Source organism: Photinus pyralis, unplaced genomic scaffold, assembly GCF_008802855.1.
Source record: "Photinus pyralis isolate 1611_PpyrPB1 unplaced genomic scaffold, Ppyr1.3 Ppyr1.4_LG4, whole genome shotgun sequence".
Lineage (NCBI taxonomy): Eukaryota > Metazoa > Arthropoda > Insecta > Coleoptera > Lampyridae > Photinus > Photinus pyralis.
This window is the reverse complement of record NW_022170511.1, coordinates 27,666,828-27,692,916: the sequence shown is the minus strand read 5'-3', so window position 1 is coordinate 27,692,916 and position 26,089 is coordinate 27,666,828. Positions and strand designations below refer to the sequence as shown.

Genomic DNA, 26,089 nt, shown 5'->3' with positions numbered 1-26,089 from the left:
TTATTTATGGAGCAATTTTAACGAAAATTGGATGGTAGGTCCCTCTAATAAAAGCAAACAAAATGCATGCGCAAAAATCGTGTTGCGTATGCGCAGAAATGCAACTTTCTTATTTATGGAACAATTTTAACGAAATTTAGATGGTAGGTCCTTTTAATAAAAGCTAACAAAATGCATGCGCAAAAAATTGAGTTGCGCATGTGCAACATCCAACTTTCTTATTTATGGAGCAATTTTAACGAAAATTGGATGGTAGGTCCCTTTAATAAAAGCAAACAAAATGCATGCGCAAAAGTCGTGTTTCGCATGCGAAGAAATGCAACTTTCTTATTTATGGAACAATTTTAACGAAATTTAGATGATAGATCCTTTTAATAAAAGCTAACAAAATGCATGCGCAAAAAATAGTGTTGCGCATGTGCAACATCCAACTTTCTTATTTATGGAGCAATTTTAACGAAATTTGGATAATAGGTCCCTCTAATAAAAGCAAACAAAATGCATGCGTAAAAAATGCACCTTTCTTATTAGCTTCCTAGCATGTGCTAGGTAGCTATTGCGATAGCCGTTTTTTGAACATTTCAAAATTTCATCAAATGTCGACGTTTTAGACCATTTTAAGCAACTTTGAAAGAATAAAATTTTTTTCCGTCTGTATGTACGTACGTACGTACGTTTGTTGGCAATTTTCTGAGAAAACGGCTCGACGGATTTTGTTGAAATTTTGTATATATGTTTTAGGCATACCGAACAGAAAAATAACGGGCCGGATTTTTGAAAAAAAATTTGGAAGCGCCGTAACGGCATCGAACTTTTTTTTTCAAATAGCAACCTAAAATTTTTATTCTATTATTTGGAAGACCTTATTTTCCTGTGTACACAACCTACAAAAAATTGGGCCGGGTTATATTATCAAAAAACGGAGAAAAAAATTGTCAAAGTCAAAAAATTGTGTTGCATATGTTCAAAACGCAGCGATCTTGTTTCTGAAGCAATTTAAACGAAATTTCTATGGTAAGTCCCTTTAATAAAAGCAAACAAAATTCATGCGCAAAAATCGTGTTGCGCATGCGCAGAAATGCAATTTTCTTATTTATGGAACAATTTTAACGAAATTTAGATGGTAGGTCCTTTTAATAAAAGCTAACAAAATGCATGCTCAAAAAATAGTGTTGCGCATGTGCAACATCCAACTTTCTTATTTATGGAGCAATTTTAACGAAATTTGGATGGTAGGTCCCTCTAATAAAAGCAAACAAAATGCATGCGTAAAAAATGCACCTTTCTTATTTTTTCCGTGTGTATGTACGTACGTACGTTTGTTGGCAATTTTCTGAGAAAACGGCTCGACGGATTTTGTTCAAATTTCGGATATGTATATTAGGCATACCGAACAGAAAAATAACGGACTGGATTTTTGAAAAAAAATTTTGGAGCGCCGCAATGGCATCAAACTTTTTTTTCCAAATAGTAACCTGAAATTTTTATTGAGTTATTTGGAAGATCTTATCTTCCTGTGTACAACCTACAAAAATTGTGTCGGGTTTTATTACCAAAAAATGTTTCAAAACCCACTCGTGGGTATTGCCGCGTAACACATTGTAAATGATGAGTAATGGGGAAATATAGGCCATAGCAGCTATCAATTAGCGAAAATCTAAAGTCTCTTGGTGACCCAGGGGCCGAGATCTCGATGGAACAGACGGACGGACATAGACAGACAGACGAAAACACAAGCACATAAGCGTTACCTCAACATCGTTGTGATACACTAAAAAGTTGGCATTGCGCAGTTTGCGCGCATATGCACACTTGATTTTTACGATTTGCGATATGTTGCCATTACTAGAAGCATCTGTGGTTAAAATTTCAAAGAAATATCTCCACAAATAAGAAAGTTGGCAAATATGGAGTTCAGTAAAACTGTGGGAAATGGGTAAGTGCGTACATATGTTGGCAATTTTTGGTTTCAGCTAGGAAGCTATTCTGTCAAGAATTTGACACCTGGTTTTACAATACATATACAATGCAATCAAAATGCCAACATAGTAACGTAAAGTGCGGAACCTCTTCTAATTCTAATAAGAAACCAGACCTAATTAATTAACAACTGTCATATAGAAAAATTGTGAATTTTGATTTGGGTTGCAAACGTCAAAAATTAAAATATGTGAAAAACGGCAAATTTCGGTATAGGATATTATGTACATAGCGATCAAAAATGAGTGACCGTTGAGTCACCTTTGGAATTTTTGTTTACATGGGAAATCGTACTTAACTCGAACTTCCAAAGGCGACTCGAAAGTCACTCATTTTTGATCGCCCGATATAAAATGTACGCAGGGTGTAGTGTAGAAACGGTTTACGCATACCATAGGGATTTCAATGCTATAATTTCTTTATATCGAAACATTTTCTCCCCTAATTAATTTAGAGCAAAGTTGTCAATAGGTGCAGAATTTTACAAAAAAATCATTTACTCATTTGTTAACAGGATCGAAAAACCGAAGCGAAGCTTCGGTTTTTCGATCCTTAAATAAGGAACTCAACCGTTTACTCAATTTTCATTTTTATTAACAGGATCGAAAAACCGAAGCTTCGCTTCGGTTTTTCGATCCTTAAATAAGGAACTCAACCGTTTACTCAATTTTCATTTTTAATTTAATTAAAAATGATTCGATTTTGATGAAAATTTTATCACACCTTTTTGAGACGATTTCGCATCGATTCTGAGAGTTTGGGACCTGGGAAATTCTCCTGAGCGGCTGGGGAGCGTCGTCGTCGAGGTGCGCGGGCTCGGATAAAAATTCGCCTTGGCTATACGGTCGGGGTTAGGGAGTCGAGGCGCCGGTTCGGGGAGTTTAGATAGTTGGCGCGACTTTCGGTGGGGTTAAGAAAATTCTGGGGGCACCCGTCGGGGTAGCTGCCATAAGAAGCGAAAAAATCGAAAATTTTAGAAAAAAATTCGTAACTCGAAAACTTCGCCGGAACTTTTTTTCGCGCTTTCTGAGCCGTCGGGCGACGCGGAGGAGCGTATTTGTGCCGGGGTGCGATTCCATTCTATAGCCCCGTTCGGGAACCGCGCGACCCGGAGGGTCGCTCTCGAAAAGGTGGTTTTTCGCATTTTCCAACTTTGACGCCTTCTACAGGCCGAACCGTTCGAGTTAGAGCAAAACGTACAATTGCGCGATTGTAGATCTCGACGAGATCTACGAGACGAGGGGTCGCGGGTCGCCCTACCACCCCCCGGAGGGGGGTGAGAGGTGAAAAACCGGAGATTTTGAATAGCGCGTTCCGGCGAAGAGATACGGGCGTCGAAATCGGCTTCGATACCTGCGGGCAAGTTTTCTCTTTCTTTTTCCGTTTACCTCGAGGAGGTAACTCGGACGACGGCGCCGTGGTAAATTTTCCCCCGAAGGTCTGCAAGTCACGTGACCGCTTCGTTTTGTTTTTCACCTACATTAAGCGCCGAAGATTGCCGAACGCGCGCTAACCGCTTTTTAATTAATTGCGAGCTTAATTTTGGACGGAGAATTTCGGTAGAGGTCTCAAAAATTCGAGAAAACTACGAGGAACGTGTTAACATCGGTTTCGGAACGGTGCGTGATCGATTTGTGTTCGAAATTAAGTGATAAAGTTTACGTGTCGGTTAACTGTCAAACGGATTCCGTCAAGTTTTAAAAGTGTTTTTTAAAGGAAATTAACGTATTAAAATGATCGGTAAGTGTTTGAAATTGATTATTATAAAGTTTAAAAGTGCTTCGAATAAGTGTGGAGTAAATAAAGTGTGTTTAAATAATTTGCTAATTTACGTATTCTCGTCGTACTTATAGTGGTTTAAAAGAAGTGATTAATGTAAGTCCCGGTAGCTTAGCGGTAAGCAGTTAGGACTTTGAATTTGAAGATCGCGCGTTCGAACCCGAGCGCGCGCGCGGTTTTTTTTTCTTTTTTTGACAAATTTTTTGTATTAATTATAATTATAATGTTACAATGGGAAAGTTACTGCTGAAGATTTAATTTATATGTAGCGAATTGCATTTTGGGCATATCTTGAAATTTGAAGCCGCTAGAGAAGTTTTTAAGTTAAGGCTGTCGTATAGACGCGTAAGTTTTTCGGTTATAATTTTTTTAACAGACTTGCCAGACGGGTACGTTCAATGGGAAATATTTAGCTCGAATTATTAGCTATCATATGCACCACTCCCCGTCCGAATCGATCGAAAAATAAAGGCTCTGGAAATTTTTTTGTAAAAAAACGTTTATATCACGTGTTTGCCAAGTTTATTTTATAATTTTTGAACGTTGCTTTGTAGGTCTGTACTTACAATGGGAAAAAGTTAGCCTATTTACTTCTCTATTGGAGACGCCCGATCGGAAGGGGCTCGGGATTGGAACTAATCCCTTGACGAGGGGTTGTTTTGATATACGATAATGGGGAAATCGCAATTATTATTATAATTGTTATACCTGGGGACGAAATTTTTTGAAAATTTGTAAATACGATCGGTACGTTGCGGTGAAGAAGATACGCGAAAATGAAGGAAATCCCGCGAGGGGTTTTCTCCCACGCGGAACTCCCGTATTTGTGATTTCACCCTCCGGAAGTAAAAATTAAAAAAAAAACACTTATTCGAACCTGGAGGCGAAGTTACTTGACGTTGGTACTTCCGAAATTCGTAACCGTTAGGGGTTAGGGGTGCGCGAATTTTTTCGTCGGTACGGCGCGACCCCCCGCGGGGGTATGAGTAAGACGCAAGGTGCACTAGGCAGATCGTTTTTAGGTAAAATTGCAAGTTTTAAAGAATTCGTATAGGGCAAAGGAAGGAAGAGACGAAAACCCAAAGAAATATTCTTCACGAATTAAAAAAAAATTGTCAATTCAGTCTGCTCAATATAATTTTCTTACATTGCCAAAACTTAAACTGAGAAATTGTCTTTGTAGAACAGTGAACAGTGCGAGGCGAGGCGGCTAAGCCGCCGGAGCCGAGCGTATTTGTTATCAAACCCAAAAAGTGATAACAACATTTAAAAAATCTTATGTGCAGATTTGGATTGAACAAGTTGAATAGAAATTTTCAAAAAAAGGCACTTATTATAGGTGATGTTTCCAAAAAACAAAAATATTCTTCAAAAATTCAAAAAAAATTGTCAATTCAGTCTGCTCATATAATTTTCTTACATTACCAAAACTGAAACTGAGAAATTGTCTTTGTAGAACAGTGAACTGTGCGAGGCGAAGCCGAGCTATGGACCGTTACAAATTAGAGCGAGGCGTGGCGGCGAAGCCGCCGGAACCGAGCGTATTTGTCATCAAAACCAAAAAGTGATATATTTAAAATCTTATATGCACGCGCCTCGTATACCAATGCCGAGCGAGCCGAAAACGAGTTCGGCATAACTCTGGTCTTCTATCTAACCTAACCTAATGGCAATCTGACCTAATTGTGGGGGGAGGGGGGGGGCGAGGAGAGGGGGGTTGATTATTTGCGCAAAACTACCTTCGATTGCCCGTTGTTAAAAAAATATACGCGATTTTTTACAAATATCGACGTTCGAGTGCCCAAAAAAGTCACTCGGGGACCGCGTATCCTCGCGAAACTTTACCGCTCACCTAATCTCGTAGTGTAAAGTCGATTTTGGTCAAAAACAAAAATAATTCATTTTTCGTCAAATTTTTTTCGAAAATCGCCGTTTTCATATCGATTTCGATTTAACGCACTTGCGATCGTATCGTAGGGACCGCGGGGCAAATTTATAGAAGGTCGCCTCCAAAGTGATCGTTTAGTATCGAAAAGTCCCCGGAATTCCACCGGCGAGTGCCCATTTTGCGCCCATTTTCGTGAGTATTTTCATTTTTTCTTCGACGTCCTCTCCCGGAGACGCCTTCGATTTTTTGGGGGAGGTGAAGGTGTCGTAGGATGGCCCCGTCCTTCCACTTTTGATCGCCGGGTCGACCTCTCGAATACCTCGAGTATTGGCTAAATTACGATTTTTTTTGTAAAGGCGCGCACAATTCGAAAAACAAAGGGCGCCCTCTACCGCCGAAACCGTAAATCTTTTATTAGATTTTTTTTTCGTTTTTGCAATCTCCGCACCAAAACGCATAAGATGACGTCGAAAAAGCGACGATTTTTGACAATTTTTTTTTCGATTTTTTCGAAGAAAGGGGATAGTATGGAAATTTTTTCGTTTTTAATTTTTCCGCTTAACTTTCGAAGTAGGGCTCGTATTTCGACGAAACCTTTTGTAACGTGTCCTTTGAGGTAAAATGCAACGTCCGACGTGTCGATCGCTCGAATCGGGGACGTTTTTGAATTTTCGACTTGCGCACTCGGGAATGTCGATTAAGCGATAAATTTTTGGAAAATTTCGATTCAAAAGGTCGTCTCCGTACTCGGGCACGCAGGAACTCGATATTTTACGTCGATCAGAGCCGTCGACGCGTCGCCGGGCTTCGTCTGGCACATCGAGATGCGAAATAAAAGACGTCGCTCGGCTTCGGCGGCTGCGCTAATTTTTAAACGTTGCTTTGTAGGTCTGTACTTACGATGGGAAAAAGTTAGCCTATTTACTTCTCTATTGGAGACGCCCGATCGGAAGGCGATCGGGATTGGAACTAACCCCTTGACGAGGGGTTGTTTTGATATACGATAATGGGGAAATCGCAATTATTATAATTGTTATACCTGGGGACGAAATTTTTTGAAAATTTATAAATACGATCGGTACGTTGCGGCGAAGAAGATATGCGAAAATGAAGGAAATCTCGCGAGAGGTTTTCTCCCACGCGGAACTCCCGTAGTTGTGATTTCTCGCTCCGGAAGTTAAACTGTAAGCGCTTCGAGGATGCCGGCACGATAGCAAGAATGAGTGGTAAGAGTTGTAAAAAATCAAGAAAAAACACTTCTTCGAACCTGGAGGCGAAGTTATTCGACGTTGGTACTTCCGAAATTCGTAACCGTTAGGGGTTAGGGGTGCGCGAATTTTTTCGTCGGTACGGCGCGACCCCCCGCAGGGGTAAGAGTAAGACGCAAGGTGCACTAGGCAGATCGTTTTTAGGTAAAATTGCAAGTTTTAAAGAATTCGTATAGGGCAAAGGAAGGAAGAGACGAAAAACCCAAAAAAATATTCTTCACGAATTTAAAAAAAAATTGTCAATTCAGTCTGCTCAATATAATTTTCTTACATTACCAAAACTGAAACTGAGAAATTGTCTGTGTAGAACAGTGAACAGTGCGAGGCGAAGCCGAGCTATGGACCGTTACAAATTAGAGCGAGGCGTGGCGGCAAAGTCGCCGCGGCCGAGCGTATTTGTAATCAAAACCAAAAAGTGATATATTTAAAATCTTATGTGCACGCGCCTCGTATACCAATGCCTTTAGACATTATAAATGAAGCTAAATCGAATGTGACACCAAGCAGCGGTGGACATTAGGTTATTTGCCGACCTGCGTAGCTCAGAAGAGCTTACGTTAGAAGCTCTAACTTTGGCTACAAGGGTCCTGGGCTCGAATCCCAGGTAAGGCATGGCTGTTTGTGATTGTATAGTGGGTTGAGTGGGAAGAGTAGCAAATTGCTAACACTCCGCCCACTATAAAATAAAGGCAATAAAAAAAAAATTGTTAAATTAAGAAATTTTTTTTAACTTTTTAAAAGACAAATTTAAACAAAAATTATAAATGAAGCTAAATCGAATGTGACACCAAGCAGCGGTGGGTATTAGGTTATTTGTAGATTAAAAAATTTTTTTTTACTTTTTAAAAGACAAATTCAAACAAAAATTATAAATGAAGCTAAATCGAATGTGGCACCAAGCAGCGGTGGACATTAGGTTATTTGCCGACCTGCGTAGCTCAGAAGAGCTTACGTTAGAAGCTCTAACTTTGACTACAAGGGTCCTGGGCTCGAATCCCAGGTAAGGGCCTTACGGCATGGCTGTTTGTGATTGTATAGTGGGTTGAGTGGGAAGAGTAGCAAATTGCTAACACTCCGCCCACTATAAAATAAAGGCAATAAAAAAAAATTGTAGAATTAAGAAATGTTTTTTTAACTTTTTAAAAGACAAATTTAAACAAAAATTATAAATGAAGCTAAATCGAATGTGACACCAAGCAGCGGTGTATATTAGGTTATTTGTAGATTTTTAAATTTCTTTTTAACTTTTAAAAGACAAATTCAAACAAAAATTATAAATGAAGCTAAATCGAATGTGACACCAAGCAGCGCTGGACATGGGTTACGTGTAGATTTAAGCTATTTTTTTTAACTTTTTTCGAAATACAAATTCAAATAAAAATTCTTTTTACCCGTTTCCCCAACCAAGTAAAATAACCAAAGACTTTCGATTCTTAATACACGCGTCTTGTACACCAATGCCGAGCGAGCCGAAGGCGAGTTCGGCATAACTCCGGCCCTCCCTTAGACTCGTCTCTCTACGTCCACAGTGGCAAACGACATTTACCAATGCCCAATACACTTTTTTACACATTACACTTTTTTTCACACCAATTCCGGAGCCGAACGGATATCTCCTCAAAACCAATAAGTATTACCATTTGTGTTCTATATGCATTTATGTTAGGAATTGGAGTCAACAAGTTGAATCGAAATTTTCCAAAAACTTTGCATAGCGATGTTTCCAAAAAACAAAAATATTTCTCATAAATTCAAAAAAAAAAGTCCAATCAGTCTGATCAATATCATTTTCTTACCACACCAACACTGAAACTGAGTAATTGTCTTTGTAGAACAGTGAACAGTGCGAGGCGAAGCCGAGCTATGGACGGTTACAAATCAGAGCGAGGCGAGGCGGCCGGAGCCGAGCGTATTTGTCATCAAATCCAAAAAATGATAATAAAATTTAAAAAATCTTATGTGCAAATTTGGATTGAACAAGCTGAATAGAAATTTTCAAAAAAAGGCATTTAATATAGGTGATGTTTCCAAAAAACAAAAATATTCTTCACAAATTCAAAAAAATTGTCAATTCAGTCTGCTCAATATTATGTTCTTAGATTACCAAAATTGAAACGAAGAAATTGTCTTTGTGGAATAGTGATCAGTGCGAGGCGAAGCCGAGCTATGGACCGCGACAAATAAGAGTGAGGCGAGGCGGCGAAGCCGCCGGAGCCGAGCGTATGTCTCATCAAAACTTTGTATAGGTGATGTTTTCATAAACAATATTCCTCGCAAATTCAAAAAAATGTCCAATCAGTCTGATCAATATCATTTTCTTACCACACCAACACTGAAACTGAGAAATTGTCTTTGTTGAACAGCGAACAGTGCGAGGCGAAGCCGAGCTATGGACCGTAACAAATCGAAGCGAGACGAGTATGTCTCATCATACCCAAAAATTGTTCCCAAAATTAGAAAATCTTTATGTGCAATTATGCGCTGATCTGGAATCGAAATTTAAAAAAAAACAACTTTGTATATATATGTGATGTATCCAAAAAACAAATTTAAAAGAAATGTTAATTCAGTCTGCTCAATATCATTTTCTTACCGCATCAAAACTGAAACTGAGAAATTGTCTTTGTTCAAACCTAATAGTGCGTGTTGACATTTGACAAACGAAAAACATAAATCATTTTAGACTATTTCTTGCAGTAGTGCGGTAAAATGAAAAGTGCGCGGCGAAGCCGAGCTATGAATCGTTATGAATCTAAGCGAGGCGAGGCGGCATTCGCGCCCGAGCCGAGCGTACGTCTCCTCAAAACCAAAAAGTGTTATCAAAATTAAAGATTTAACAAGTTGAATCGAAATTAAAAAAAAATGACTATAGGTGATGTTCCAAAAAACAAAAACATTCTTCACAAATTTAAAAAAATTGTCAATTGCTCCGCCAGAAGTCGTATTGGGCATGCGCAATGATGTGGGGTAATTTGATCGAAATTTTTATGGTAAGTTCATCTAATTAAATTGTGCAAAAATATATATTGCGCCGAACATAGATTACACCTCCAAAAATTAATACACAAACGTATAATATCCCATTTTCGGCGATATTTGTGCAAAATATACTCACTCTAGCGCAGTCTTAAAATGCGAAGCATTTTTACCAACCTATGTAATGAGATTGACCATTGACATATCGATGCTTTTTTGAACCGAATCAAATTTCTTTTCCCGTTTTAGAAAATTGTAACAACCATTAAGCAAAAAAAATAACAAAAAAAAATAAAAAATAAAAAAAAAAATTAAAAAAAATTGACAAACGGTAAACCACATAAAGAAACAAAAAAATAATAAAATAATTTTAAAAAAATATAAAAAAATTTAAAAAAAAATTTAAAAAAAATTCCATACGGTAAACAACAAAAAAAGGCGTACGTTAATTAAACGGCGCCGATAGGTCCGTAAGGACCTATCTAGTTGTAAAATAAAGAAATTAGCATTGAAATCCCTATGATGCGTAAACCGTTTCTAAACCCTGTATATAGAATTTTAGGTACAATCTACCTAAAAATGAAATAAATGTGTAAACAAAAATATAGCAAACGAGCCCCTGGGTATGGCTATTGGCTACAGCATGCGCAAAACCAAATTTTGAACCTGGTATTAGATTTGCTTTTATGCGAAGTGCCTATGTATCAAAATTTAATTTAAATGCCTTCATAAATTAAAAAAAGGATGCAATTCCGTTTATAAATGGCAGAGATGGAAAATTACCTTAGACCAGTTTCGAGCATTCTGCCGGCTACTCCGAATTAGGTTTTCCTGCAGTTTTCCTATTCGTAAGGTAAATACCGGAGTAGTATAGAACAACTTAAGACCTTCTGCAGAGGCACCTCTAAAAAGCAGTATGCGGGTCACTCTGTAATTGGGCGCAAGCCTGTTGAGGGCCCAGAACAAGGAAGGGATAATAAATAAATAAAGATGCGAATGAATCGGTTAGACTCAACTTTTGGTATTACGCAGTATACGGCTAATGCTAAGCCCATATTGAATTTCATGAAATTGGGTTCATAACTAACGGAAATGTCAAAAGGACCTTGGCCTACCTGCATGCTTTAGTTATTACTGAAGACCCTTCTCCCAATGTCTTGGAAGAGTATGAAAGCTATGTCGTGGTGGATGATGATGAACAGATTGGTGCCGGATTTAGTTCATGGGCCGCCGGGGGCTAAGTCATACTATACTGCCAGTAGGTAGGAAAAAAAGCTGAATATTGGTTTTTTTTGTAATATTTCATTTAATTTTTGTTGTTTTTCTAACTTTTATCGTTTCCAAAATGCACCTTTTTCTTGTCCGCTCATTTCTTAGAAGCTTCACGAAAACACTCCACTAATAAGTGAGTAAAATTTTCTGCGCTAACGCATAATGACGTAACGGGATTGACGACACAGCATGTCAGAGTCCCCAAGAGGTCATTGGATTTAACCCATTTTCAATAGGTTATTACTTGTGGTATATAGGTCAACTGTGCAAAGTTTGAACGAAATCGATCCAAGCGTTTGACAGTTATCGTGTTCACGGACACCATCGACTCCCCTTGCATCATCGCTTTTCTCTGCCGCTTAATAAATCCCTAAAGTGATTTCCCGAAAAAATGAATTGTTTTTGGTAGGATTTTTGTGCGGCAGCGACCTGCACTATGGTCGACAGCCCGAACCCAGCATCGATCTTATAGCTGAAGAGACCAAGTTTTATTACCATGCCATTTCAGAAACTGAACTCCATAAGTTCTATCGATATTTAGAATTAAAACGTGATGATGGGAGCGACGGACGTGCCGCCTCTCAAAATTTACCACTGGGGGCTAATAGTCCCATGGCTCCCCCCCCCCCTAAATCCGGCACTGACAGATTCGGATGCGGTCGAGCTAAAATCATATGAATTTCAATTATCGGCCTTTGAGCCTAAACTAAACCAATGAATTTGGCATTCGGAAGTTAGACGAGCTTATAAAAAAGTTTAAAGCAGTGGCAAGGCGACTGTTAGTGTCCATATTTTAACCAGTTGGTTTTTTGGAAGATCATCATTTGCCCAGTGAAAATTTAGCGTGGTCATAGGGTCCAAATTTCATTGTTGGAGCATTATAAACATTTGCTGTGGTTAGCACAGGTACCATCCGCACACCTGCTCTTTCATGTCTAAGAATATGTGTACCAAATTTGGTCCCAATCGGTTCAGCTGGTTAGCCGGAAATGAGAGTACAGACGGACCGACAGACAGACCGTCAGACTGACACACCGACATCATCAAAATTTTGTTTGATTCGGATTCCTGGTACTTCAAAACTTGTATTTCCGTCAAAAAAGTGGGAGAGGGGGCATTTTGTTACCCCAATTCAACACCTCCCTTACTAACGTGCGGGTGGTAAAAAGTGAATATTAGTTCCGCGGCAATTAGTAAATTGCGTGCATAAATCGTGACCAGATCACAAGGAATTCAGTGGTATAAGGGATATTTACGCATTCCAGTGCGGGAGTTGAGAACTCGTAATCGTGTCGAGTTCAGTTCGAAAAGAATACAGCCCGCCCTTGTAAATCAACGCGTTCATCCAACACATTCCTGAGAAAACTTGACCGCGTATAGACGGCGTACAATAAAGTACAAGGGAATTTGATTTAATTCATGTCCAACCCGAAATTACAACAAAGAAAACTGTTAGTAAATCCAGATAATATTCAAGTTCATTATTCGTGCCGCTAAGGAAAAGGTAATCAGTACAAAAGATTTCCTACACTTCAACTCGTTCAATTACAAACCCTTAAAATTGAGTGTGTATGCTTATTCAGCCACCAAAATTGTACTGGCCAACAGGAGAGTTAGCATCCGGAAACAACCTGTATTTCACCATCGATCCAATCCAAAGCGTCATTGTTTAGTATTTCAAGTTGGCGGGTTTCTAAATTTGTATCCCAGGTGAAAACACCTACTAACTACCCTCTCTTGAGGATTCAACAAGATTAGTTGTAAGTATTCCAGCAGAGTTGGACTGGGTCACTGGGTCACTGGGTCAACTGGGTCACCTGGGTCACTAAATTAAACTGGGTCACTGGGTCGCTGGGTCACGTCATACTCTTTTCAGTTAGACCCAGTGACCCAGTTGACCCAGTGACCCAGTGACCCAACTTGACCCAGTTTGACCCAGTTTGACCCAGTGACCCAGTTTTGACCCAGTGACCCAGTTTGACCCAGCGACGCAATTTCACCCGGGGACCCAATTCGACCCAGTCACCTAGTTTGATTGAATAACGCAGTTAAGTCAGTGCCCTCGGTTCAAGTGTACAGATTATGCAATAAATGAAATGCTGGTTTGTTGAAAATAATACTCGATTGCTTGACAACTGCCATTTCTGTGATGTTTGCTTTAATACTGCCGTAAAAAACTTTCCATGTCCCGAATTGTATTAGAATAAGTTATTTCTTTGCTTCAGGGCTTTCCAGTTTGCTTACAGGTGTTCATTCACATTTAATTTTTTTCTACTAGTTAGCTTAATCCAAATAAATCTTTTCTCTAAATACTTTCATTGACTACTTGACTACAAACTATAAACAAATGCATTTGATTTTTTTAGGTATTAGTTCTCTTGAATGAAATTGGGCTACGTGCTTGTTGCCGAATATTATTGAGGAAGTTTTTTTTAAATTAAAAGTTACTTGAAATTGTTTTGGATGATAACTAACAATAATTTAATTACTGGGCTACCGGGTCAGGACGGGTCACTGAGTAAAGCTGGGTCAGGATGGGTCACTGGGTCAAGCTGGGTCACCGGGTCAAGCTGGGTCACCGGGTCAAACTGGGTCAAGCTGGGTCACCGGGTCAAGCTGGGTCACTGGGTCAAGCTGGGTCAAGCTGGGTCACCGGGTCAAACTGGGTCAAGCTGGGTCACTGGGTCAAACTGGGTCAAGCAGGGTCACCGGGTCAAGCTCGGTCACCGGGTCAAACTGGGTCACCGGGTCAACTGGGTCACCGGGTCACTGGGTCACCGGGTCACTGGGTCAGTAAACTAACTGGGTCACCGGGTCACTGGGTCACTCTATGCTTGACCCAGTCCAACTCTGTATTCCATACCTTCTACATAAGGAGGTTAGTTGTATTTTTGTAATATTTTGTCAATTTCAATCGGAAGTTTTAGGATCCGTTGTAAAGTGGTCGAGAATAATGTAAAATATTGTCTTTTCTATGTGTATTGTTATCAAACGGACCTCCTGAATTTGTTGTCCATTCTTTTCTCTTTCGGAATCAAAACGGATTCCATTAAATTTTACTGCGAATGAAACCAAATTCAGAGGTCATCTGTAATTTAGTCGCTCAACCTAAAACAACAAAAACTAAGTTGCGTTCGAAGTGTAAAGGTGTTTCTGTAAAATATTAGCCATTCAATTTCAAATCATTGATCTGTTTATAGCTAGATGGCCACCTCGAAGTAGATTTTAACTATTCCAAAATCGTGACCGGTAGACGTTTAGTAAATAGAATATTAGATAGGAAGTTCAATGTAAGGAGATGCATCTTAACCCCCTTAATATTTTTCTGATTTTTAGTCAATATAATTATTGCCACTGCTGCGGTGTTATTATTTTTCTGGACAGTACAAAGTCAAAGAACCCTGTTTGTACCAAGATTTTCAGATAAAGGATAAGAGATTGTGTAAACCAGGAGGGTAAAGACGTAACGACAACCGCAAAAGCTAGTCGGCGGCACAAGCATATTTATCCATTAAGTAGAAATTTTAAAGCCGAATTTCGTCGACGAATTACCAAATCGCAATATAGTTGTACGAATTAAAGAAGATCAGCGTAGTGATCAAAGTGCGTGAGGATATACTGACGTGGTCTTGAAACGTAAGGAGCGAATAAATTTATTTTGAATTCGTATAGCATTGTATAGCATGGTATGCGGTTAAATTATTGTGCATAACGCAAAACGTGGCAATGACGGCATACTTGCGTGTACGTTCGAAAATCGATAGTTAAATCCAAAGATCACACTTTGCTCAATCGAACTTGTTCTGTGTTGAATAGGTCTTTCTAAAGGCCATACCAATATACATAACCAGAGGATGTTAAACGTAAACTGTTTATGGTACAAAAGGTTGTATTGAAACGTTCCAGGTAAACTTTTTCATTTTATTTTCAACACTTATTTTAGGGCTTGATTTTAGAGAAAGCAAATCTATCGTGTTTATTACACATTCATATGTGTTCGAAAATGTTCAAAACAGATGTTGAAAATAAATTACCTAAACCCAAATTGAACGGTACAAAGAACTGCTTAAAAAATTAAACATTAAATCATAATGACAATACTGAGAACGATGGCACCTTCAATAGCATGACAAGCAGGGCAAATTAAATAAAAAAATAAGTAGCTACTTTTCGTTTTTGGGAAAGTACTATAAAATGTAAATATTTGTAAGTGCCCTAACAACCAATAGTCGTGAGAGTGAGTTCGCTGGGAATGTTTTATGGATCAAAAGTGTAAAAAATTTGCATACTAGTTTATCGAAGCGTAACTGAAATTTAAATGAGCAGTATAAAAGTGCGAAAAGTTGACTTTATCGTTCTCTTTCTTCAATATGACACCATCAAAGATTAGGTGTTTAAGAAGTTTGTTACCCTTGACAGCGAAAGCGGGAGTAAGAAGTTTATGTAATAAAATAATTTGTTCCAAAGCAACTAATGCAGACGTCCAGAAATTGGCACTCAGCGATTACGTTTGGAAAGACTTGGATAAATGGTCGGACAAGACTGCATTGGTACGAAAAGAACCTTATTCGAATTACCTGAGTTAAAATAAACCAATTTTTAAGGAATGCGCAGAAACTGGACGAAACTATTCGTACGAAGACGTTTACAAGAAATCGAACAAAGTAGCGAACTTTTTGGCAAATTTGAAAGGACTAAACAAGGAAGATGTAATCGCAACGATTCTTCCTAATGTTCCCGAATACGCGATTATTGTACTTGGTGCAGCACAAGCGGGGTTGAAAATAACTCCCCTAAATCCCGAATATACAAAAGGTAAGTTGGAGACTGCTTTGAACAAAATAACTCACCTGTTCTCGAAATCCAGAAGAAATAAATCACTGCCTCGCGATTTCAAAACCGAGGATAATTTTTACGTTAACAGACTTATGGCCGAACGTGTCCAGCGCTGTCAGTGCATTTCCCAAAGTACCAATTGTTGTTATGAATCACCGAAATGTATGTGACACTATGAAAAGTTACATCTTCGTAAAAATATTTTTAGGAGGTAATGGATATTCCTTCCGGGGCTATTAAACTAAGTGAAGTTCTTCAAAACACATATCCAGCAAAAAGGCAAACACACGGCTGGAATGATGTAATTTATCTACCATATTCCAGTGGAACAACTGGATTATTTAAGTGCATAGAATTAACCAATGAAAATATGGTTTCAAGTATACACCATCATACTGTTCCAGAATTTAAAATGCAAACACCTACCAATGGTATGTTTAACGTTCATCTGCTAAAGTTTTCTTATGCAAATTTGTACAGCGACCAACCAAGACGTTTTCCCTGCAATCCTACCGATGTACCACATTTATGGCATTCACACCATTCTTCTAAACATGTCATTGGGATGCAAAGCAATTACAGTGCCCAAGTTTACAACGAAAACGTTTATAGGCATTTTAGAAAACACCAGACCGACACACTGCTATCTGGTGCCTCCTTTAGGTTAGGGTTTTCTTACGCCCTCATTCCCATTACTCCCATCTTACACTTTCAGTACAACTGTTGGTAAAGGAACCACGTATAAAACCTGAATACTTAACACGAATGAGGTCAATTCAAGTAGGTGCCGCTCCATTGGGCATTAACGACGTACGAAGTTTGAACGAAAAAACCAAAGGTAAAGTTCACATCCTTCAAGGGTACGGCTTGACGGAGACAACAGGCGCAACACATTGGCAAACACCACACATCGCAGGCGGTGTGAAAATGGGAGGTTGTGGCCTAAGCTACCCCACCATGGAGTGCAAAATTAAAAACGAGCAAGGCGAAATGCTTGGTAGTAATGAAAAGGGTACCGTTTTTCTTCGTGGTTCGCAGGTCTTTAAAGGTTACCTTAATAATCCCGAAGCCACCCAGTCGGCATTAAGCTCAGCAGGCTGGCTAAATACGGGCGATATAGGCTATCACGACGAAGATGGCCATTTATTCATTACTGATAGATCAAAGGAGATGATAAAGGTAAGCACGTTGGGCTGCACTTCATTATAGATACTTGGGTTTAGGTTAAAGGGCTTCAAGTGGCCCCGGCCGAGATCGAAGACATATTGCGAAGTCATCCCGATGTTGATGAGGCTGCAGTTGTAGGGTTACCGCATGACCGGTTTGGGGAAGTTCCAATAGCGTTCATTGTGACTAGGTCTACGAAACGCATCGATCTAAAAAGTATTGACGAGTTCGTCGCCAGTAAAGTTGCGAAGCATAAACGCTTACTAGGAGGCATTGTCGTCACTGACTATATACCAAAGACCGCTTCTGGGAAAATTTTGCGAAGATATCTCAAGCGATTACCTTCGGAAAGAAAATATGAAACGATCTGAAGACCATTGGCTTCCAAAACTTCGAGACCAATCGATCATTCGCCAAATACTTCGATGAAATTTAAACAATCTGGTAAATGAGCAATGCTAAGCAATCAAAGCATCTAAGAGATATTTTTCAATTGATGTAATTTACATCTTTTTTTAACAAATTATAATTATAAGTAAAATATTAAATTTTTTTTATTTCCAAAAAATATGTGCTATGCCTAGTGAATTTAACGTTACACACGTTTCATTATGACGTTCATAAACGAACTCGTATCATTAATAACTATTAAATCATTCGTTAAATAAGTAAATGTATCTGTAATTGATCTTAACATTTAAATTAATTAAGAGCGCTTTTTTTGAGACCACTCATCTCATTTAATGAGCTACCGCTAATTACACTTACTTAATTTGCCGGATAATATTTCTAAATTCATAATTCTAATTAACACCTATCGTCTCTCAGGTCGGATGAAGGTCTTGTATCAAACTGGTACCGGCGTACACCTGCATGGCCTTCCAAGTTTAATGCTCGTTTTAAATTAAAAATTAACCTATAAACCTAAAATCATGATAATTACTGAACGGAGCTGAAATTCTAAAATATTAATTCCTCGTCGTCTTCGCTAATTGAAATATCTTGACCGGAACGGTTGCAAACGGTGAATTAATTACAGCTTTTGTTTACGCGGTAACGACGACTGTAGAAATTAAATCAATTACCTTTACCGTCTCTTTTCAACTAGAACCAGCATAAATACTTTCGGCACGACACTTTTCGTAACGAAGTGTCCGACTTAAAATGCTTCTAGATACCGAGTGTTCGTCTACAGAGTGATCACTAAAACTGGTAACTTCAAGTCGGAAAACGGATGCTTCGTTACAAAATTGTCGGTACCTGTTTGTCGATTTCTAAGTGTTTAAAACTATACGTAATAAAAACCGCTAGAAAAAGTATTACATAAGAAAATATTCAGATTTAATTCTTCACGGAAGGAAACGTCCTGAACGATGTGTATGTTGATTGAAAGAAAGTCAATGGAAAAACGATGCTGCATGGAAGTCGCTAGAAAAGCGAGACTCTTTACAATGCAGCAAGTGATCCTGACAATTGGATATTGTAGAAACGGAGAATTTGATGTTGCAGCTTTATCATGAAAGAAAAGGGACGCCAAGACAAAAGGCACGTGTGAGAGATGCCTCAGAGAGAATTGGATATCACCTTGAAGTTGGGAGTAACTCATGAGGTCGCTGCTCGGTATTTTAAAACAGCGCATCGTTTAGCTTTTGGCACTAGAGCAAACGCAACAGGACCTAGAGAACCTTTTGTAGGTAGATTTCTTTCTGCCATTTTGTTCCAATATGGCGGGAAGATGTCTGGATCCGACACTTGAATACACCGTCGTATAAAAAGTTACCAATTAAGGCAGGCCGCAGTTGTTAAATTGAAAATTGTATGTCTTTCCCCAGATACCTTCCCACCCAGTTGTATTGCATTCCAATGTTATCACTGGGCTGGTCCTTCGCGAGTTAAGGAACACATGTTCATTTTACGGAGATGGATTTCATAATATTCCTTTCTCATTCCGACCTTTATTTCAATAAATACGTATTACCGCAGATCTACCATCTTTGCGTGCTAAAAATAATTCCATCAAAATTCAGAAGTTTTAAATATTTAATTTAAATTACCTACGTATGTATATACCCAACTAGCAAAATTTATTTTATAAAGGTTATGAGAAATGCTATACAGCATATCTTATAGAAAGCCGAAAATTGTATACGGCGGGTAAATAATACTATACAACGGTTACACAACCAAAAAGGGCCCTAGTTTATAAAACAGTTTAGTAATTTAGGGAGTTCTTCTAGTAAACTACAAAACTCTTACACAATAGCCTTATGTAATGTTTATAAAATTGTCGTATAAGTATATCTTCAAGAATACTTATACAACATATTACATGAGTACCTACTATGGGACTGCTATAAAAAGGCATTGTATAAGTAGTGTTTCTATACTGCGGTTTAAGTGTATTTTACGAACATTAAAAAGGATTTTATAAGTTTGTTATAACGCAGACGGCATCGCTTATGCAATCAATTAGTATTGTACTGTTGAAATTTGAAATAGGTATAAATAAATAATAATGGAAATTTCTTATGTTCGTGTTAGTTAACGGTACAAACAAAATATAAGTGACTCCATTATTTTCGAGTTCCGCCATGCGTTAGAGTGATTAAGTGCAGCATCATTTGAAAATATTCATTTCTGATATACGTCAATTAAGACAAAATATTCTAGCGCAGCAAATTTTTCTGACAATATACGTATATATTATTGATGAAAAATTAATGCGCCTCAGTTTAGTAGACTATTATGTGAATCATGAATACACGAAAAAAAAAATGTTTCCCTTTTAAATGTATTTTCAATTTAAACAAAAAATGTGTTCGTTTCATTTGTGAAATTCTACGTCTATATTTCTATTAAATGCATTCTTTATTGCTATTTTTACGTTTTCATGCGAATTTTGCATAATGGCGGCGATATATGAACGGTGATTTGCTTAATAAATATGGCGCGATTGTAATACAATGACTTTGTCTAATTAGAAACGTTATACAATGATTCTGCTTTGTTCCGAGCAGTATACAATATTCAAGTCCTATAATGTTGAGTTACAACGACGCCATAGAATGGTTTTTAAAATCGGACAAGAAGCTGATCGTTGATAAATTCTGGAAGTTGCCAGATTCATACTATGTTCCGATATCATTTTAATTTTACATGCATAAACCAGTTGAGATGTATCTGAAACCGCTAATTAAGCAAAAATATTGAAATATATCATAGTTAAAGCACAGTCTAGATACAAGACTGTAGTTAAAGCTTCTAAAGAGAATTGTTCACAATACATAATAAATTGCTTTGTATTAATTTTTTGTATGATGGCAACTATGTGTATTCAATGGCCATATTACATTAAAGCGCGTTGGAAAACTCTTTAATAGAACAGATGTATCGCTTAGCGTATGTGTTGTGCTGCACTAAACAACTATTCAGTTATATTATGTTTCAATTATCTGCAGTATAAAATTCCATCCATGTGATTGGCCAAAATTCGCACTTTGAACTTTTATATATGGGAAGCCCGTCAATGTTCACTTTTAGGGAAATGGATTCTATATGAGAATAGTTTTCCAAACAAATTATTAAATTTGGCGTAAGACCATTGTGCCAGTAAGTTTCATTTTCAAGTGTTACCAGATTATCTACTTTTATGGGAGTATTTAGAAATGTCCTTGGATCCTTAGGAAGAAGGTTAGGAATAGCTTGGTTCCATATTTTAAAAAGCTCTCTTAATGCAGAATGAGTAATGTTGAAAGACGTTGCCCATATTTTAAGTTTTTCCTTTATTTTAATCTTCTTGTCAATTTCAGAAAGCGAAGGTAAGAAATTTTCCTCATCGGTATCCATCATGTATTCATTGATTTCGTTAGCACTATTAAGGTCGCATTCCTTTTCTGTACCTTGTTGGATTTCAGTTTGCGATTCAATATTACTGCAGGAGGAAGTTGTAGGTACTACCGATAAACCTTCTACTTCTAAGTTAGCCTCGGAAAGGTAACTGCAATGCTGTAGAATTCTGTGGTATTTCTTTTTGGCTAATCTTTTAAAGTGCCCACTCTTTTTAATTTTTTTCCACTTAGACACAGCCGATTCCATTTTCTAAAAGTTACTAAGATAATAGTTCCATAGAAATGTTGTGTTATATGGCAGAGTTTTCGATAACTACATTTTCATTGTAGAAGTTCTGCATAAGGGAGTAAACTGTTGTAGTTATATGCTAACTATGAAATAGTTTTGTGTATATTGTATAATGTTTTTCAGTCTACAGTTGTATTATTTAGCATAAAGACCTTCAATATAACTTCTTATACAACTTCTATTACATTACAACTATATTATAACGCAGAAATGAAAAGTATTAGAATAGCTATACAACTGCATTATAATGTTTATACAATTCTTTTAAAATGTAGTTATTGTTAATTATAGGGCGACAATTATAAATAAGGATGACACAGGATTTACTTAAGTAAGTATATTGTAAGTGACGGCTTGCTTACATGTCATGACAATTGTATGTGTAGGTCATTAGTCAACTAGCGCTAACTAATGTATCGTCAATTGTGGCTACAGCCACGTCTAATACTAATTCCGTAACATCTCCCTTTGGAAGTTACAAGTCTAATTTATTAGGTACCTTAATTTGTCTGCCTGAGCGAGTAGTTACATTAAGGTTCGGAGTCGAACCATTGTCATTAGCAGGTTCATTATTAACATTATCAAAATTACTATAAATACAGTAATTATTACAATCATTGCAATTATTATCTATATTATAATCGGTATTAAGATCTAAATGTGTGTTATTCGATTTACCATATTCTGGATTACAATTGGATTTGTAAAATTTCTTTATGTGAACCCTATTTCGTCTATAATGCATCCCATCCCTAGATTGAATGATGTAGCTTTTTGGCTCAGGACCAACCTGCGTTATTTTTCCTTGTATCCATTTCTTATCTGATGGAATCTTCTTAAACAATACATCGTCTTCAGTCATTAATTCTGGTAGTTTGGTTGCTCCTCGATTGTAAACGTCTTTCATCCTCTTGTTTCTATCTTCGACCCAATTTTCATAACGATTTACATCTATTGGTTTCGGTAGAAGCAAATCTGCATGAACTGGCAGGGAACATCTAAGACGGCGAGACATCAGGAGTTGAGCAGGACTGTTCTTGCTGTCGTTTGGTGTATTCCTATACTGTAATAATGTTAGATAGGGATCTCCATTAGACTCGATAGTTTTCATTAGCATTCTCTTGATAGTTCCGATTGCTCGTTCGACTTGACCGTTGGACTGTGAGTGATACGGGCTTGTCGTGATGTGTTGAATGTCCCACTCTTTGATAAAATTGGCAAATTCTACGGCGTTAAAAGGAGGTCCATTGTCTGAAATTAGTGTGACAGGTATTCCTTGTCGACTAAATATGGATTTCAGCTCATTGATGACTATTTTTGCGTTTGTGCCATTCCTAAGTACTGATAATTCAATAAATTTAGAGAAATAATCTATACAAATAAGATATTTATTTCCCTTTAATTCCATGAAGTCAACACCTACTTTGTTCCATGGTATTGCTTTAATTTCGTGTGGCAATAAAGGTTCCTTTGAGTTGTTATTACTGTATTCCTGACACGCTACACATGTCGTTACAATATTTCGCACGTCATTTGACATATTAGGCCAGAATAATGCATTCTTAGCATAATCAAGGCATTTACGTACACCAAAATGACCCGTATGAATTTTAGTTAGCATTTTTGACCTAAGAGCTTTTGGAACCACTAAGTTATTTCCTTTGAACACTAGCCCATCAAGTACATTAATTTCCTTTTGAAATTTGTAATATGGTTTAGTCTCTGGGGGAAGATTACTCTTGGCTAGGGGCCAACCTGTTTGACAAAGTTTTACGATGGTTTGCAATTCCTTATCATTTTGAGTTTCCTTTCGAAAGGACTCTAATGTTTCAGGTGACACTTCTAAACATGACTTGAGCATATTTATGTGTAACGTGATATCTTCTTGTAAATCTACAATGGAGTCTGACAAAGGCGATCTGGATAATGTGTCCGAAATATACATTTCTTTACCAGGTTTGTACATGACATTGAGATCATAGCACTGAATTTTGAGCATAAACCTTTGTAGTCTTTGTGGCACTTTGTGTAATGCTTTTATGAATAAAGGCACTAATGGTTTATGATCCGTATGGACCGTGATTTTGTGACCAAAGATAAATTGGTGGAACTTTAGACAACCGTGAACAATCGCTAGCAGCTCCTTTTCAATTTGAGCATAATTAGTTTGAGCTTCGGTAAGACAGGCTGACGAGTAGGCAATTGGATTTGATCCATGTAGTATAACGGCTCCTACTGCACTTTGTGAAGCGTCACATGACAAAATTAATTCTTTAGTCTGGTCAAAGTAAGTTAGAACTGGGGCTTTTGTAATTAAGGTTTTTAATTTGTTAAATGTAGCTGTATGATTTGTGTCCCAATTCCATATTACATTCTTTTTTAGAAGAATTCTCAACTGCTGTGTTTCTTCAGAAAAATTTTTGATGTATGCTGACAAATATGTAAGCATTCCCAAGAATCTTTGTAGTTCTTGTGAATTTTTTGGTTGACTCATGTCTACAATAGCTTTAATTTTATTCGGATCTGGTGTCATGCCTTCCTTTGAGAACACATGACCCATGTACGTGACTTTATTAAGACAAAACTGAGACTTATTTAAATTAAATTTTAAATTTATTTCCTTAGCGCGCTTAAGCACCTGCTCCAATATCTCATGATGTTTTTCTTTAGTTGGTGCGTGAATTAGCAGATCATCAAAGTAGACTACTGTGTTAGGGATGTCTGCGAACAATTCAGTCATTGTAGAGTGAAAAATCTCTGGCGCTGCTGAAATTCCAAATGGAAGACGTTTAAAACGAAATCTACCGAATGGTGTGATGAACGTACATAATTTTGAAGACTCCTCATCCAAAGCAATGGTCCAGAACCCCCAATTAGCGTCTAGGGTTGAGAAATAATTAGATCCGTTTAACTGAGATCTAATGACATCGATGCTTGGGAAGGGATAGTGCGCACGAAGGATTGCTTTGTTTAAGTTGCGCGGATCTAGGCACACACGAATGCTGCCATTTTTCTTAGATGTGAGGACGATACTGTTAACCCATTGGGTTGGTTCCGAAACGGGACTGATGACATCTAATTCTTGCATTCTGATTAATTCCGTTTTCAGAGACTCGTATAGTTTAAATGGTATTTTACGCAACGGTTCCCTTATAGGTGTCACATTCTTGTTTATTTGTAGACGACACTGACTTTTTATTAGACCTAGACCTTTGAAGACTTCATTATACTGAGTAATTATAGACTGAGTGGACTGGACTTCATATTTGTTAAAAGTTACTTGGTTCACTCTTTTAAGAAGTTTGAGATCGATACATGTTTGTAATCCAAGAATAGGTTTACATCCGACTTTTATGACATGAAATTTAATTATGTGATCACTACTCTGAATATGACAAGTTAAATCGACTTCGCCTGCTAATTCAAGCCTTTCTCCACTTACGGTTCTAACGCTATTATGACTTACATTAATTAAGCCTTTTTTTAAATTAAGGCGACTAAAGTCTGTCAAACTCATGACGTTTGTTTCTGCCCCTGTGTCTAATTGACATAATAGAATAGTACCATTAATAGACACAGGTACTTCCCATTGCGACTTTTTAACAGAACACACATACGAAATTGACCCTATAAATAATTCATCACCTGTATCTACAGTTAGCGACTTGACATTCTTATTTCTAAGACACATTTTAGCATAATGACCAATTTTAAAACAATAGCTACACTTTACCCCATCTGCTGGGCACCTGAATCGATGATGCTGACCACACCTTTGACAGATATTCTTTCGATCTCGGCTTACCGGACTGGGAGACGTTGTTCGTCTAATGGATGGTGTCGTTCGTCTAGTGGATGGACTCGTTGACCTTTGGTGTGCACGATTTTTCCACCTGCGCTGACCCATTTCATTGTGACTTGTGTTGTAATGAACTGCTCCTACGACACTACAGCTAGCGGCTTCGATTTTGGACAATGTGTACGTCTTAGCCAATTCAACAGCCTTGTCGAGTGTGATTGCACCTTCAGATATAATTTTCTGTTTAACTTCTGCGAATCCGGAGTTAAGACCACAAGTAAAGATGTCTTTAACTAGACTTTCGCGCAGCTCCGTAAAATCACACGTTAGACTTAAGTTTGATAATGCTGTAACGAACTCTTCTAACGACTCACCCTCAAGTTGACGTCTCGTGAAAAATTTGTGCCTCTCGATGGAAATGTTTGTTTTTGGAGTGAAGTGTTTCTCGAATTTACTGATTAAGTTGTCATAGGTTACACTATCGATGTTGACATCGAAACTATTGAAGATTTCTAATGCTTCGGGGCCCATGTGGTGCAACAATAAAGCCACCTTGCGACCATTCTCTTCCCGTTCAAGACTTGTCGCTCTCAAATATATCTTGAATTGGGTGAACCACCTCTTCCATTCATAAGACAGATTCTTGCTGGCGATGTTAAGATGTTGGATGGAACATGTAGATCCAGCTACCTTGTTTCTAGGAGTGGTAGCAGCGACGGTAGCAGTTTCGACTACTTGATTTGGCATGACGACGTTTAACGACTACAACTTAAGACAAAGACACTTCTGACACCATGTTAATTATAGGGCGACAATTATAAATAAGGATGACACAGGATTTACTTAAGTAAGTATATTGTAAGTGACGGCTTGCTTACATGTCATGACAATTGTATGTGAAGGTCATTAGTCAACTAGCGCTAACTAATGTATCGTCAATTGTGGCTACAGCCACGTCTAATACTAATTCCGTAACAGTTATAACGG

The 26,089-nt window shown here is 37.9% G+C and overlaps 2 protein-coding genes across 3 annotated transcripts; one reads left to right on the top strand and one right to left on the bottom strand.

Moving 5' to 3' along the window:
* Window positions 1-14,829: 14,829 nt before the first annotated feature.
* LOC116169812 (4-coumarate--CoA ligase 1-like) lies at window positions 14,830-17,709 on the top strand. 2 transcript variants are annotated; one of them, XM_031485990.1, is made up of 8 exons: window positions 14,830-15,049; window positions 15,107-15,713; window positions 15,768-15,978; window positions 16,031-16,161; window positions 16,208-16,430; window positions 16,480-16,662; window positions 16,715-17,178; window positions 17,223-17,709. In XM_031485990.1, the coding sequence occupies exons 2-8, from the start codon at window positions 15,534-15,536 to the stop codon at window positions 17,535-17,537; spliced, it is 1,707 nt and encodes a 568-aa protein (XP_031341850.1). In that variant the 5' UTR covers window positions 14,830-15,049; window positions 15,107-15,533; the 3' UTR covers window positions 17,538-17,709. The 2 variants fall into 2 exon arrangements, with proteins under 2 accessions (XP_031341850.1, XP_031341849.1); XM_031485989.1 differs by having other exon boundaries at window positions 14,830-15,069; window positions 15,120-15,713.
* A 3,916-nt stretch (window positions 17,710-21,625) lies between these two features.
* Window positions 21,626-26,071, bottom strand: LOC116168191 (uncharacterized protein K02A2.6-like). Its single transcript, XM_031483873.1, has 2 exons — window positions 25,654-26,071; window positions 21,626-25,539 (listed from the first exon to the last, which is right to left on the bottom strand). The coding sequence occupies exons 1-2, from the start codon at window positions 25,847-25,849 to the stop codon at window positions 21,779-21,781; spliced, it is 3,957 nt and encodes a 1,318-aa protein (XP_031339733.1). The 5' UTR covers window positions 25,850-26,071; the 3' UTR covers window positions 21,626-21,778.
* Between the last annotated feature and the right edge of the window lie 18 nt (window positions 26,072-26,089).

Coding starts and splice junctions, on each gene's coding strand:
- LOC116169812 (XM_031485990.1), top strand. CDS start 15,534: ATGACACCATCAAAGATTAGGTGTTTAAGAAGTTTGTTACCCTTGACA. Junction 15,714..15,767: donor GGTCGGACAAGACTGCATTG/GTACGAAAAGAA, acceptor CCAATTTTTAAG/GAATGCGCAGAAACTGGACG. Junction 17,179..17,222: donor GATCAAAGGAGATGATAAAG/GTAAGCACGTTG, acceptor ACTTGGGTTTAG/GTTAAAGGGCTTCAAGTGGC.
- LOC116168191 (XM_031483873.1), bottom strand. CDS start 25,849: ATGCCAAATCAAGTAGTCGAAACTGCTACCGTCGCTGCTACCACTCCT. Junction 25,540..25,653: donor GGAAGAGAATGGTCGCAAGG/TGGCTTTATTGT, acceptor TCGAGAAACACT/TCACTCCAAAAACAAACATT.